General features: G+C 42.9%; 1 protein-coding gene across 1 annotated transcript; it reads left to right on the top strand.

Moving 5' to 3' along the window:
* The first annotated feature begins 3,595 nt into the window (after positions 1-3,595).
* pgls (6-phosphogluconolactonase) lies at positions 3,596-14,589 on the top strand. Its single transcript, XM_056287457.1, has 6 exons — positions 3,596-3,643; positions 4,173-4,440; positions 4,623-4,730; positions 4,852-4,953; positions 13,378-13,518; positions 14,114-14,589. The coding sequence occupies exons 2-6, from the start codon at positions 4,177-4,179 to the stop codon at positions 14,258-14,260; spliced, it is 762 nt and encodes a 253-aa protein (XP_056143432.1). The 5' UTR covers positions 3,596-3,643; positions 4,173-4,176; the 3' UTR covers positions 14,261-14,589.
* Positions 14,590-14,621: the final 32 nt, after the last annotated feature.

Raw genomic sequence — 14,621 nt, 5'->3', positions numbered from 1 at the left:
AACGAAGCTGCCCGTTAACCTCTGCCAAAGACAGATGTACAACAAACAGTTCATGCATCATTATGTTGTCCAGGTTGACTGTACGTCCTGCTTCATAGGCTGTGATGAGATGCTGTAGGATGTTCCTGTCTGCCTTGACAGTTTTTGCCTTTCCAGTTTTGGGATCTGACTGTTTTACTTCAAACAGTGAGGAAAAAGTCAAATACTTGTTCCGTATCAGTTTGTCCCTGAAGCCCACTCTTCTCTCCTTAGATGGCATCAGCCTCTCCTTGACAAAAGCATCCAACCGATCTTGCCCTTTCTGTGGAGTGTTCAACAGGTCATCTTCGATAGCCTGTGTAGCCAAGTCGTTGTTTGCAGTGTTGCGGTGTCTGGGGCAGGTTAGTGGAAAAGAGACCAAATCTCTGCAAGACAGTGAGCAAAGAATCTTCATCTTTTGAGTCCCGTTTCATTCTGCCTTTTGTGGTTTCATTATGGATGCAGTTGTCACCGGTTCCCAGACCCAAGGCCACCCTGGTGTTATGGGCAAGATCACTTCGGAGGTTGAAAGACAGAGCCCACCGGCTGAGAGCTGAAGATGTCTTTGTGATTCCAATAATGCCTCCTCTCTTTTTGCCGATACAGCCTAGCCACTCCTGACTTTGATCGGGGTCCACTTGGTTGAAGCATTGTGAAGGGCGTTTGACCACAAAGTTTCCAGCCTCAAACTCCCTCTTGACTTGCTGTGGAAGTTGGTGCATCTCATTCAGGTAGATGGTCCCCCAGCAAGCATAGTTGGTATGATTGTACCGCATGAAGTAAGGCAACATTCGCTGGAATGCATAAAGGTGCAGGTCCCAGGTCCCATCTCTCTGAGCGCGATTGAACAACAGAAGGATGTGGACCATCTGCATGTAGCCCCACCAAAATCTGAAGTTTGGGTTGTCATTGGCTGCAAAGTAGGCTTCTGTGGTGGCTTCCAACTCTTTAGAAGCAAGCAACGTCACAAGATCTTCTGCAGGGCCGGTCTTGGTCTTCTCCAATTGCTCTTTGATGTCCGGATTCCTGTCTACCAGGAAGCTAAGCAGCTCAGCAATAAGCATCCTCCACATGGATTGGAGAGTGGTTTTGTGGGCTCTGATTCCTTTGTTGTAGGACTTCCCTGTCATGACTAGTTCAGCAGTTTTGGGGCCAAGTAGGTTGCTCTCAACCCATGCTTCCAACAGTCCAGATGATTGGATGTGCTTGCCGATGACTGCCATGAATTTCATTGCAGTATGAAGGCCACCTAATCTGATGATGAGGCAATCCATGTAGTCAGCATTTGCCCACTTCAGCTCCATCAATTTACAGAACAATGCCTCGTCTACTGTGGTGACTACATGATGTTGCCCCAGTTCTCTGGCTACGTGTTTGCATCTAAGCACAGCCGTATTCAGTGTATCTAGGTTGTGAGCAGGCGCCTGGATGATGGGCATGTAACCAGTGATTGTCATTTCAGGTGAGATTTCACTGAGACGTTGATTGAAGCTTATCCAACCTTCCTTCACATCTCCTTCATCTTGATGCTTGTAAAAGAATGTCATGTCTTTGGCAGTAGCTTGTGTAGTTGATCCATTCTCATCTGATGTTTGGAACCACTCTTTTTGTATTCTCTGTTGATTCGGACAGGTCTTTCCTTCTATAACTCTGGCTGGAATTAGCATATCCATTACCTTAGGTACCTGAAGGCTTTCCGTTTTTGATGGCTTCAAATCTTTCATCATCATGACCTCTTCTGGACCACGTTGCCACCCTGCCATCTGTGTTGCATGGAATGTGTTCCTACCATCAAGTGTTGAGTCATTGATGTCAGTGTTGTCACATGTAAAATGTGTAAATCTGCCATGTCTAAAGTTAGGTGGTGTCACTGCTCCTGTTTCTGGATCCATGGTTTGTAGCGTTTTCTCTGCCAGAGCAGTGTCAACCTGCATCAAGCTGTGATAGCTGATTGTGTGTCCTGCATTGTGAAACAGTTTGACCAGTTCCTTTGATCGTGTTGCCTGGTGCAAGGTACTGGCTAGACCCACGTGCTTCGGTGTCCAGTGTGTCCCTCCTGTCACATTGTAAACAAGATCTTGGGCCACGCTCAGAACTCTTGTTTGAATATCAGCTGTGTAATTTATGGTTTAAAAAGGTCATGTGACCTCTGTGTTTGTCAGAAAGATACAACCATGGGCTTAAAGGAAAGCCTAGAAGGTCCCCTTTACAATGATACAACACAATCTGATATTAAATATTAACAAATAGGAAAATTATAGCCATTTCTAATTTTGGGCGATTAATCAATAATTATGCTAATTAATCAATAATTAGGACTAAACCGTAACTTGTACAGCTTGGCATCCGGCAGAAATGGATTCAGCACAAAAAAATACTATAGGAACAACCAAGAAAACACTTTTACCCCAAAATGCCTACCACCTCATTTTCTGAAGGGTTTTTCCCAAATTCGGTCCTGACTATGACCCATCAGATTATGTGACCCTTGTAAGCCTTGTAACACTGCCCTCAAAACGCTCTTTTTCGGCCAACCCCCCCCCCCCCAAATGCTGATCTTAATCTTAACTATCCCAAACCCACATCAACTGTCTCCAACCTAATACCTAAATTTAGCCATCTTTAATTTTATGCCTAAACATGACATTATCTAAACTGCCGTTTCCTGGCTGAGAGTGTTTTAGCGGAAGGGTCACATAATCTTACTGGTCGCAGATTTTGGTGAAAAAAAAATGATTCGAAATAAGAAAAGGAAGAAGAATGCATCAAATTGCTCAAGTGATTCTAGGCAGTCTTTGAGGAGACATGTCTTGTTTGACATTTGAAGGGGACTTGCCGGAAAAAGTGTACTTTGATTGTGGGAGTTACAGGGTGAAGCCATCTGAGAGAGCTTCTCTCAGATGTTTTTGCTGTCAAGAATATGGACATGTTGCAGCAGTATGTAATGGAGTCAGAAGATGTGGGGAGGACAACTGCAATGTGGACGATTGTATGGTTGACAAAGCTCAAGCAAAGTGCCTGCACTGCAAGGCAAATCACGATAAGGGGGCAGCACGGTGTTCAACAAGAATTAAGGAAGAGAAAGTGAACAAGATGAGAGCAGGAAAGGGGGTCGTATGCCGAAGCTGCTAAGAGAATGGAGAGAAAACGAGAATGATGTGAGACAAGAAGCTAAGGAGGACAAGTCAGCCAGGAAGCATGCTGAGTTTTGCTTTGGTAAGGATCAGAGGAAGTTTTTGGCCTTTTCGGCAATGGTAACTAGCTGTATTGCTGGAGTAGAAAGAAAATCGGAGAGAACTGACATAATTGTAGATGCAGCAATGACATTTCTTGGTGTTGTAGGAGTTTCCGGAGAAGGTGTGCTGCAGCTGTTGAGAGAGGCTTTTAGCCCCTCTCAGAAACCTGAGAAATGGAGAAGTCATAGCAGAGTGGCAAATGGGTGGAAAGGATTAATTTTATTCAGTCAGCGGAAATTTTACGTTCAATCCAGCAGATGGCAGCAACACAATATTTTGGATGCCAACCGGCCGTAAAAACCAGGAGGAAGAAGAATGAAAAAAAAAACCCTTTGCGGAAGTGGATTAAATTTGCCGACAGAAAATCGTCCTCCTGGAAACCTTAACAGGTAAAGAAACTTTTAACGCTAAAAAATTGTACCAGTGCGTTATTACACCAAAAGCTATGCTGTGTTAGTATGTGTGGATTTAACAGTCTGTCAAAGAAACAAGGTTTACTTCGCAAATACGCTTGTAGTTGTTAACCGAGCAGCAATGCATCCGGATGAGTTTTGCCTGTTTTCCAGCGCCAAATCCTGACTGTTTGATATGAAGCTCTACAATTATTTGAACTCCCTCATTAAAGTCAAGGTCCAACCGCTTCAATTTGACACTGTTACGATGGTTTAAATGACTCACGATTGTCAGACAAGAACTAATTGTTGTTGAAAGCAAATGGTAAAATAGCTGTACCATTTTCAAATGGCATTTTATTAATATCGGACCCTGGAGCAAAAAGAGACCTGGAATGTTTGTTTCGGCCGAGAGTACCAGTCTCTCGAGAAGCCGCGTGCTTACTTTCAAAGTAGTGTGGCTTATAACGTTCTTGTATATTGCACCTGTAACCCCCCCCCCCCCCACCTCACCCTTCTGCTCAAGTCTAATGGCTGGCAGAAGGGTTGCGGTGTTCCCCTCCGCGGCAGAGCTGGGCCCGGTGCTGGCTCATCTGGTGGCTTCTCGGGCTGAGAAAGCCATTTCCTCCAATGCCCGATTCACCCTGGGCCTTTCCGGAGGAAGCCTCGTGTCCATGCTCAGCAAGGAGCTGCTCCGTCTGCCAGATCTGGACTGCAGTAAGTGGGTTGTCGGTTTCTGCGATGAGCGGGTTGTGCCCTTCGATGATCCTGAGAGCACATACGGGCTGTACAAGGTATATGTTCAAGTACCCTGTCAAAATGTTCAATAGCAGATTATCAAGAGTTTTTCCAACCATAAAATAACTATTTATTAACGGAGGAAAACCCCAGATTTGAGCTTTAGTGCTTACACTGTGTGGAATTATAGTCTGAAACTGTTGGTTTTGTAACGCTGAATCATTGGCTCCTTTACCAGAACCACTTGTTCACCAAGATCAACATTCCCGAGAGTGGTATCTTGGCCATCAATCCGTCTCTGCCAGTGAATGAGTGTGCCGAGGATTATACCTGTAAACTGAAAGAGGTATAGGCACCTGTTATATGCAACAATTCCCAACATCACTGTCACAAGCACCTAGCCGGGTGCTGTTAGAGATTGTTGTTGTTGTTGAACATTAATGGCTTGCTTTTCTTACAAATTATAGGCCTTCCCTAACGACGGCATACCCAAGTTTGATATGCTATTGCTAGGAATGGGCCCTGATGGACACACCTGCTCCCTCTTCCCAGATCATCTTCTCCTGGAGGTAAGAGCCCTCTTCATCTTTACTGACTCGAGTTGAATCTGCGTGGGAAACTATGTTTTTTTACGATCCATACCATGCCATCCATCTGTCCTTGTGTGGAAATGCACATAAAAGAAGCATTTCTCCATATGGATGCAATTAAGGCTGTTTAGATGCTATTCCTATCTATTGAGGTCTTTCATCAGGTTAAGTCCATATAATGCAGGGAGGCCAATTTGGTTCCTCTTTATCGCTTGCACCAATGCAGTTTTAATAGTCAATCGCTATTATTCATTTTGAAAATTCCTTTATTGCATTATTTTTGCATATTATTTTAATCTCTTAAGAAGATTACAGCATAAATTCAGCGTGCAGAACATGGCAATAATGCCATATCTATACTGCAAAGGATTATGCAAGTATAAAGAAATAACTACATATTAAATACAACTCTGTGATGAGTTCTTGTGTGTTGGACTAATGGATGACAAGAGGACTTTTCAAATGCAGGCACCGTGGCTGTTCATTGTACTCAGAAACACAGACCACCGAAGAACAGTCCAACAAAACAGTATGCCAAGTCCATTTCAAGTTCCTTGTGCCTCTGCCTGCATGGCTAGTCCAAACTCTGGCCCTGTTTTCACTGCAAGCAGACACAGAAATGGGTGAAATGGGTTAACTGTTGATATAAAGGCTTATTTATTATATAACTGCGGCTGCTGACCCGCAGTTAACCACACCCATGCTTTCGGTCTGCAGCTGACTTCCAAGCCATATGCTACCTCCATGAACAGGAGATTTTATTTATTTATAAAAAATAAAAAAAAAATATGTATATATATATATATATATAGAGAGAGAGAGAGAGAGAGAGAGAGAGAGAGAGAGAGAGAGAGAGCGTGTTTTTTTTCTTTCCGGAAACCGTCAATGGTGTTGATAAAAGTGCTTGAAATATATATATAAGGTAGATGTAGGAAAAAAAAACTTAAATACATAGCAGTACAAGCCTGTTTTGTGCATAAAGCACTCATCAGCTGCCAAGGTGGCACTATATATATATATATATATATATGAGTGTGTCTGTGGGAATTTTTGCCCATTCATCCAGAAGAGCATTTGTGAGGTCAGGCACTGATGTTGGACGAGAAGACCTGGCTCGCAATCTCCGTTCTAGTTCATCCCAAAGGTGTTTGATGGGGTTGAAGTCAGGGCTCTGTGCAGGCCAGTCAAGTTCTTCCACACCAAGCTCACCCAACCATGTCTTAATGGAGCTTACTTTGTGCACTGGGGCACAGTCATGCTGGAACAGAAAAGGGCGCTCCCCAAACTGTTCCCACAAAGTTGGAAGCATAGAATTGTTCAAAATGTCTTGGTATGCTGAAGCATTAAGATTTCCCTTCACTGGAGCTAAGGGGCCTAGCCCAGCCCCTGAAAAACAACCACATACTGTTATCCTCCTCCATCAAACTTTATAGTTGGCACAATGTGGTCAAGCAGATAACATTCTCCTGGCATCCGCCAAACCCAGACTCGTCCATCAGACTGCCAGACAGAGAAGTGTGATTCGTCAATCCACAGAACACGTTTCCACTGCTCCAGAGTCCAGTGGCAGCGTGCTTTACACCACTCCATCCGATGCTTAGCATTGTGCTTGGTGATGTAAAGCTTGCATGCAGCTGCTCGGCCATGGAAACCCATCCCATGAAGCTCCTGGCGCACAGTTTTTGTGCTGATGTTAATGCCAAAGGAAGTTTGGAACTCTGCAGTTATTGAGTCAACAGAGCGTTGGCAACTTTTACGCACTATGCGCCTAAGCACTCGTTGACCCCACTGTGTGACTTTACGTGGTCTGCCACTTCATGGCTGAGTTGCTGTTGTTCCTAAACGCTTCCACTTTTCAATAACACCACTTACAGTTGACCGTGGAATATCTAGCAGGGAAGAAATTTCACGAACTGACTTATTGCAAAGGTGGCATCCTATGACAGTACCATGCTTGAATTCACTGAAATCTTCAGAACGACCCATTCTTTCACAAATGTTTGTAAATGCAGACTGCATGGCTAGCTGCTGGATTTTATACACCTGTGGCTATGAGTGTAAATGAAACACCTGAATTCAATGTTTAATGATTAAGAGGTGTGTCCCAATACTTTTGTCCATATGGTGTATATAGTGCACAACAGACAAATGAACATTTAGAATAGCAAATTTAGAATAGCAATATTCTATTTTGCACACTTGAATGTAAGTAATACACTCTTTCACACAATTACTTGTCAAATAAATTGTTTTCCCCTAGTGTTTTTTATACTATATTTTGTTTTTGCATTCAATGAACTCTCAGTTTATAAATTCCCATGTTATTCCACTGATCAGGGGCAGTGCAACATGACTGAACAGGAACAGCAAGCCCCTAAAGCTAGAAGCTAATGAATCAAGATTTCAACTTGGGATGCCCTAGCAGTAAATGTTTTGAAGTTGCTGTGTAGAGAGTGAATGGGGACATATAGTAAAAGCACATTGAGGGACTCTGGTGAAATGGGTACTTTTCCTGTTTTAGACCTTGTAAAACTCTTAAGAGGAATATTATTAAAAAACAAAAAAATTGTGTATAAAGGCTCAAAACATACTCTCCTATTCACTGTATACTGAGCTGTTTCAGTTTAACTGAATAAATAAATGCGTTTTATTTAAAGATGCCTTTCATGACACTCAAGGTCACCTTACATCAAATACAATAAAACAAAGCAGTAAAAATAAACTAGTGCAATCAACAATAAAACACACAACAAGCAATTGAGTTTACATCAGCACGAGTTTGTTACCAAGGGTCGTAACAAGTTTGTTACCGAGGGTCGTAACAAGTTAAAAAACATTAATTTTATGCTGTTAAAGTGAGTATGCTAGTTTAAAAAGGTGGGTTTTAAGAGCAGTTTTGAATTCTGTAATGGAGTCCGGTATGTGGGTGTGACGGGGAATGGCGTTCCATAGGAGAAAGCCCTAGCACCCATTGTGCTGAGGTTGATGGCCGGTAGTGCCAGTAAACCTGCTGGTGAAAAACGCATGGCGTGAGATGGAGTGTAAGTCTGAAGGTCAGTGAGATAAGCAGGGAATAGATTCGGAAAAGCTTTGAATGTTAATGATAAAATGTTATAGTTAATTTGCTGAGACACAGGAAGCCAGTGTAATTGAATCAGCAGGGGAGAGATACGCTCAGTGGACTTTGAACGTGTATTAAGTCCATGCTGCAGAATTCTGGACGAGTTGAGTTGAGTTGAAGAGTTGAAATAAGTTTACTGGGGATGCCTGCCAGGATCGCATTGCAGTAGTCGTATGGGTTATTCTCAATCACGGGACTTTTTCATTGGCAACAAACAGCTCCGCCATGTTGGAGGAGAGCTAGACCTTAGCAACCACTGTTTACACTGAAGTTCTCATTGTCGATCTGTGTTTACAAGAACGAAATTTTAAGCGAAAATCGGACAAACGTACAGAAATAAAACATCGCAGTTGTGATCCACTGTTCGAAAAACAGTTTGAAAAATACATTTTACAAATTTCTGGCCTAACGGCGCAAAGGATCAGATTCAATCTGAGGATTTTCGGCTGTTAGGCCAATCTCATGCAATTCCATGATGGCTTCAATCAAGAGTTGTGTACAAGCTTTAGCTGGAAAACCCAAGGTGAGATATATGGAAAAGCTTGCACTTATCGGTCTACATATCGGTCTAACGATATGTTAGACCGATATGTTAACAAATTTGCAAAATAAAAGCAATTTCTCTCCCTCTTGTACTAATTATATTCAAACCATGTAATTTTAAGATTTAACTTATAACTGCTGATGATGATTGACACACAAATGAAAAATTCAATCATTCCTTTACTCATTCATTAATTCATCTTCAGCCGCTTCTCCGGGATCGGGTTGCGGTGGCAGCAAAAAAGTGTTCTGGTACCAAGTACACTTATACCTTATGTTCAGATACCCTATGTTCAAACATGGTGTTTGTTATGGCCAATCCATGACTCACACAGAAGTCCAGTAACAAGGCACCGCTCGGGCTCAGATCGGGGAGGCCGTTCCTCCCAATCATGCCCCTCCAGGTTTCTCCATCATTGCCCACATCAGCATTGAAGTCCCCCAGCAGAACTATAGCGTCCCGAGGCAGAGCCCTATCCAGGACACCACCCAGAGACTCCAAGAAGGCCTGATACTCCAAACTGCTATTCGGTGCATAAGCACACACAACAGTCAGAGCCTTCCCCCCAGTGACTCGCAGTCGTATAGAGGCAACCCTCTCATTCCCCGGGGAGAACTTCAACATAGTGGCACTCAACCGGGGACTTGTGAGTATCCCCACACCCGCCTGGCGCCTGTCACCTTGGCCAACTCTGGAAAAGTAACGAGTCCAGCCCCTCTCCAGGAATTCGGTACCAGAGCCCATGCTATGTGTGGAGGTGAGCCCAACTATATCTAGTTGGTACCGCTCTACCTCCCGCACCAGCTCAGGCTCCTTCCCTGCCAGAGAGGTGACATTCCACGTCTCGAGGACCAATCTGCGATGCCGGAAGTCAGCACGCCCTGGTCCCCTCTTTTGCCTGCCGCCTGGCCTGCAATGCTCATCCCCAAATGTGGTGGGTCCACAGGGTGGTGGCTTCATGTTGTTTTTTTGGGCTGGGCCCAATCGGGCCCTGTTGGCCAAGGCCTGGCCACCAGACACTTGCTGGTGAGCTCCCTTCCCAGGTCTGGCTCCAGGAGGGGGCCCCGGTTTCCCTTTTCTGGGCGAAGTGCTGTAACTCTGCTGGTGTGATTTCATTGGGTTTCTTGGGAATTGCTCTTAGTCTGGCCCCTACCCTGGGGCCAATTTGCCTTGGGAAACCCTACCAGGGGCTATTGCCCCCGACAACACAGCTCCCAGGATCACCGGGACACACAAACCCCTTCACCACGTTAAGGTGGTGATTCTTGGAGGAGACAATTGAAAAATGTCTTAATAAAATTGAAATGTTGTCTTTATTTTTAAATGCTTGTGTTTCTTGAAAAAAAATATTATAACGGTTTTATACAATGAATATTATATAACTTAAAAGTTGTATCAGTCTGAAGGAACTACTGAGTCACACACATTTGTCAGTGCACAAGAAACCGAGGCAATCATATCCACTGTTGTCATACCAGCACTATCCTTATTACTGAGGTAGTCTATTGGTAAAATTCCTTGTAAAATTGTAAAGTTTCTCCATACTAGGCCAATGACACGCTCGACATGGATGCAGACAGATGCAATTTTTCTTGTTGCCTCAATTTCTAAAGGACCAGCCTGCTTTTTCCCTTTTGTAAAAGCAGGTATCTTAACTTCTGCGTGATACTAATTTTTCATCTGTAAGATCTTCCCGACTTATCCTCGATATCCATTTTCTTCTTTCCTCTGACAACCTTCGAGTTTTTTCTCTTTGATGGCTGATTATCTTTGGAAAGCAAAAGTAGGACTTGTTCCGCTCTCTGTCAGCTCGATTGGAACAGCTAAAAACAGCACAGAAATTAACCATTGTAAAATATTGAACCACGATAGCTATTCTGTATGAATCAAACCTTGAAACAAATTCTGTCCACTCTTACTGTTTAGAAAACATTTAGCATCGTGCAGTGAGAACAACACAGTAGCCTATGGATTGGAGCCACTGTCCTCCAACATGGCGGATGTGTTGCCATCACATACTATATGTGATATAATATGGGAATAATGATGTGACCAAAGCATTGACTAAGACTTCAGTGGAGTGTTGTATTAAACCAGGGCATAGTCTGGAGATGTTTCACAGCTGGAAAAAGACAATCCGGGAGACATTGTTTATATGACTGGAAAAGGAAAGCGTGCTATCTAGGATAACACCAGGTCTCTTGGCCTGAGAGGAGACAGGTATGGTGGCTCCAGCAATGGGGAGTGAGCAAATATTAGTTTTTTAGAGTGTAGATTTAGTGCCAATGAGGAGTAGCTCAGGTTTACTACTGTCGAATTTCAGATAATTGTTAGTCATCCATATCTGTGTATCAGGGAGACAAGCAGAGAGGGTACTGGAGGGGAGAGTGGAAGTGGGCTTAGTGGACACATAAAGCTGTGTATCATGAGCGTAACAGTGGAAATGGATACCATAGTGCCAGAAGATGTTGCCAAGAGGAACGAGGTAAATAATAAACAGGAGTGCCCTCAAGACTGAACCCTGTGGAACTCCATGAGGAACTATCAAACTTTCTGACCGGTAATTCTAAATTTGTACAAAATGTGTCCTGTCCATAAGGCAGGAAGCAAACCACTGATACACAGTGCCCCCAACTCCAATGCTAGCCAGACAATCCACGAGGAGCTGATGGGGTATAGTATCAAAGGCTGCGGTGAGGATGAGGATGGAAAGTAGACCGGAGTCAGCTGCACGAAGGAGGTCATTAGTGATCTTAAGCAGGGCTTTTTCTGTGCTGTTTGGGGCAAAAGCCAGATTGGAATTGTTAAAAGAGATTATTGTTATCAAGGTAGATCTGGGGTTGAAGTGATTTTGGAGATGAATGGTAAGTTGGAAATAGGTCGACAGTTGTTTTGGTCATTAGAATCTAAATTAGGTTTTTTCAAAGTTGGTCTGATTATGGCAACCTTCAGTGAAGGGGGAGCTGTACCAGTGAACAGAGAGGAGTTGATGATGGAGGTTATCAGGGAGATGATAGAGGGCAGGCATGTTTTAACTAGGGTTATGGAAATTGGATCCAAGTGACATGTGGCACTGCTAGACATAAGTTCAAAAATGTGGTTTTTCAGTTGGAAGACACATAGGACAATGGATGGGGATAGTTTCATGGCGCTTGCTGATGGTAAGTCAGTCTGCATGATGTTAGCAGAGGCTAGCTGCTAGCTGAATGGTAGTAGTAATTGTGGAGTTGAAAAACTTCAAAAAAGCAGAGCATTGTTCATTAGAAAGGTTACTGTTTATATTGGTTTCACTGTGGAGAAGAGTTCTGGTATTCCCTTCACTTGTACTGATGATATTTGCATAATAAAATGTTTTAGCTGTTTAAAAGAGCAGTTTTGTAATGGAGTATATGATCCGGATACATTTGTTTATGAACAGCAAGTCCAATTTGGTGCAAAGCCTCTCAAGATGCCTACCTATAGCCTTGAGCTGATGTAGTTCAGGTGCATACCAGGGAGCAGTATGGGCAAATGAGACAACCTGTGTTTTCAGGGGAGCTAAACTATCATTTTAAACTATCATTTTAGTAGTCAGAAAGATTAGGGAGCAAGGGAGTGGGAGCAGGAATGGGGTTCGAGGTAATTAAACTGCTGAGATCATCTGGATCAACATGTATGATGCACCCTTGATTTACTGAGCAGTAGGTCGGTGTTGAATAACAGAACTTTATGGTCAGAGATGGGTAGTTCAGCAGAGGTGGTGTCATATGGCATGATGCCAGAACAGCAAACTAAGCCAAGGTTATGAGCCTTGGTGTAGGTTGTAAAAGTTGACATTTTGTGTTAGATCAAAGCAATCTAACGTTGCTTTAAAATCTTTAGTGAACATATTGTCAGTGTTCTCAAAATGAACATTTAAATCCCCCTTTAGGATTAGTTTAAGACTTGGCTTTCTGGTTTTTGGTTGAAAGTTATTTATTTACACAAATATTGAGAAGACTGTGCTAGAATGATGGGCTAATGTACTATGCCCACATTTCTTTACATTAGCGTGGTGTTGCATCTTTTAATGAAGAGGTACAATGATGTATTGCACTAAAAGGCTTTAATTATCGTACATGGCACCAAATTAGGCTATACTGAACTATCCTTCTAACATCTGGGCGTTTAATCATGTTGGACTGAATTCTCCTATTTAAGAAAGCTGAATTAAGTTAACCAGTGCTAATTAGGTTAAAGGATTGCAGACTATCTGTAAATTGTTCCGGGGGTGTGTGTGTGTGTGTGTGTGTGTGTGTGTGTGGTATAGGCATTGAGTATTTCATTCCATAGTTATTATGCATATGTAACACATCATTCAGTTTTACTGTCAGCAGCTTGGAGGCACATCAGTCTCTCGGGCTCTTTACTGTGGTTCTTGACTTGCTAGATCACACCAATGGTGTGAACTAGCAAATTTGCTAAAATTTAGCAAAATGCTAAATGATGTGTCATTTTTGTTAAGAAATTCTCTTAAGCACACACACGTCATTCATGTGCATGTTTTTAAGGCGAGTCCTGTGGCCTTGTGGGTTCTGTGGCCTTCCCTGTGGATGCTGATTAAAAGCTGGTGTGGCATCTACATCACACACATGCGTCGTACATTTGTCAATTACACGGGTGGTTTGTGGTGTGATGTTGGTCTGATCCGCACCTATACTTAATATGTATTACATACTATAAGTGATTGGTTTGCGTTTTGGTACACTTCTAATTTTAGGAAACCAGAAAGATTGTGGCCCCCATCAGTGACTCTCCTAAACCACCGCCACAGCGTGTGACCATGACGTTTCCTGTTGTCAACGCTGCAAGCTGTGTGGTCTTTGTGTCGACAGGGGGCAGCAAAGCACCGGTGTTAAAGGTCAAGTGTGATTTTATTGACTTTACAGTACGCAGCACATAAAACGATAGCGCTTTCATGTTCAGAGAGCTTTAATGTTTATCATCGGGTGGGCACTAATTCAGACAAACGATTATTTGTCATGTACTGTCTTTACATGCTTTTGTTGTCTAACTGAATGATAATCTGTTACCTAACATGTCTCACAAAATGAGGTCTTGAAATATGTGAAGGGAGTATGATTTGAAAAGCAGTTTTGGTGTGATGGTATTTTTTATTTTTTTTGCAAATGTAAGAAGATACGACAGGTATCGATATGGTCTAAAATCTCGTGATTATGGCGATGATTATAACTTCCGTATTGTCTAGCGATATTTATCGCATTATAGTGGCACAACCCCCCCCCCCCCCATCTGAGGTTGGGGTTTAGAAGAACGGATACCAATAGCCGGCCACAGGAGATAGGTTAAAATGAAAACATTGACAAAACTATTTAAAAGTTATACAGATTAGACAGGCTTTACTATACTCGACTATATTATATCATATCAGTGAGACATGTAATATGGCTACACTTGTCACGTAACATTGAGATTTCTATCTTTCTTGTACGCAGGACGTGCTGGAGGGTGGGAAAGGTCCAGTGTTCCCTGCAGCTCGTGTGCTCCCTACAGATGGAGAGTTATTCTGGCTCATTGATGAGCCAGCGGCCGCCTCCTTAACCATCCAGGTAGAGAGGCCGGGCTCGGGTGCTAAACTATAAAACTGTGAAGAACAGAAGAAAGAATCGGGGACGTCGCCACGGTTGTTGTTGTAACTGGATGTGTAACATTCCCCATTTCCACTTGAACGTGTGTTTGTATGAGTAAGCCTATGGGATGTTAGACGTTGACTGTGAAACAACAGCCAGAATAATCCGTTAATCAGAATCAGAATACTTTATTCATCTCCGAGGGGGAAATGGAGTCAAATTTCACTCTCAATAATGATACTTGCACTGTTTTGGAACGAGTTTGATTAAAGTGTGTGTTTAATACACGTGTTTAATAAATGTGTGTGTGCCGACAAATAAATGTTGGGTTGTACAAATAACTTTTTGATGAAAGCGACCGATCTTATTTCTC

The sequence above is a fragment of the Lampris incognitus genome, chromosome 10, assembly GCF_029633865.1.
Source record: "Lampris incognitus isolate fLamInc1 chromosome 10, fLamInc1.hap2, whole genome shotgun sequence".
NCBI classification, from domain to species: domain Eukaryota; kingdom Metazoa; phylum Chordata; class Actinopteri; order Lampriformes; family Lampridae; genus Lampris; species Lampris incognitus.
The sequence above is the reverse complement of the archived record's forward strand: the minus strand, read 5'-3'. Positions and strand labels throughout refer to the sequence as shown.

Coding starts and splice junctions, on each gene's coding strand:
- pgls (XM_056287457.1), top strand. CDS start 4,177: ATGGCTGGCAGAAGGGTTGCGGTGTTCCCCTCCGCGGCAGAGCTGGGC. Junction 4,441..4,622: donor GCACATACGGGCTGTACAAG/GTATATGTTCAA, acceptor CTCCTTTACCAG/AACCACTTGTTCACCAAGAT. Junction 13,519..14,113: donor GCAAAGCACCGGTGTTAAAG/GTCAAGTGTGAT, acceptor TCTTGTACGCAG/GACGTGCTGGAGGGTGGGAA.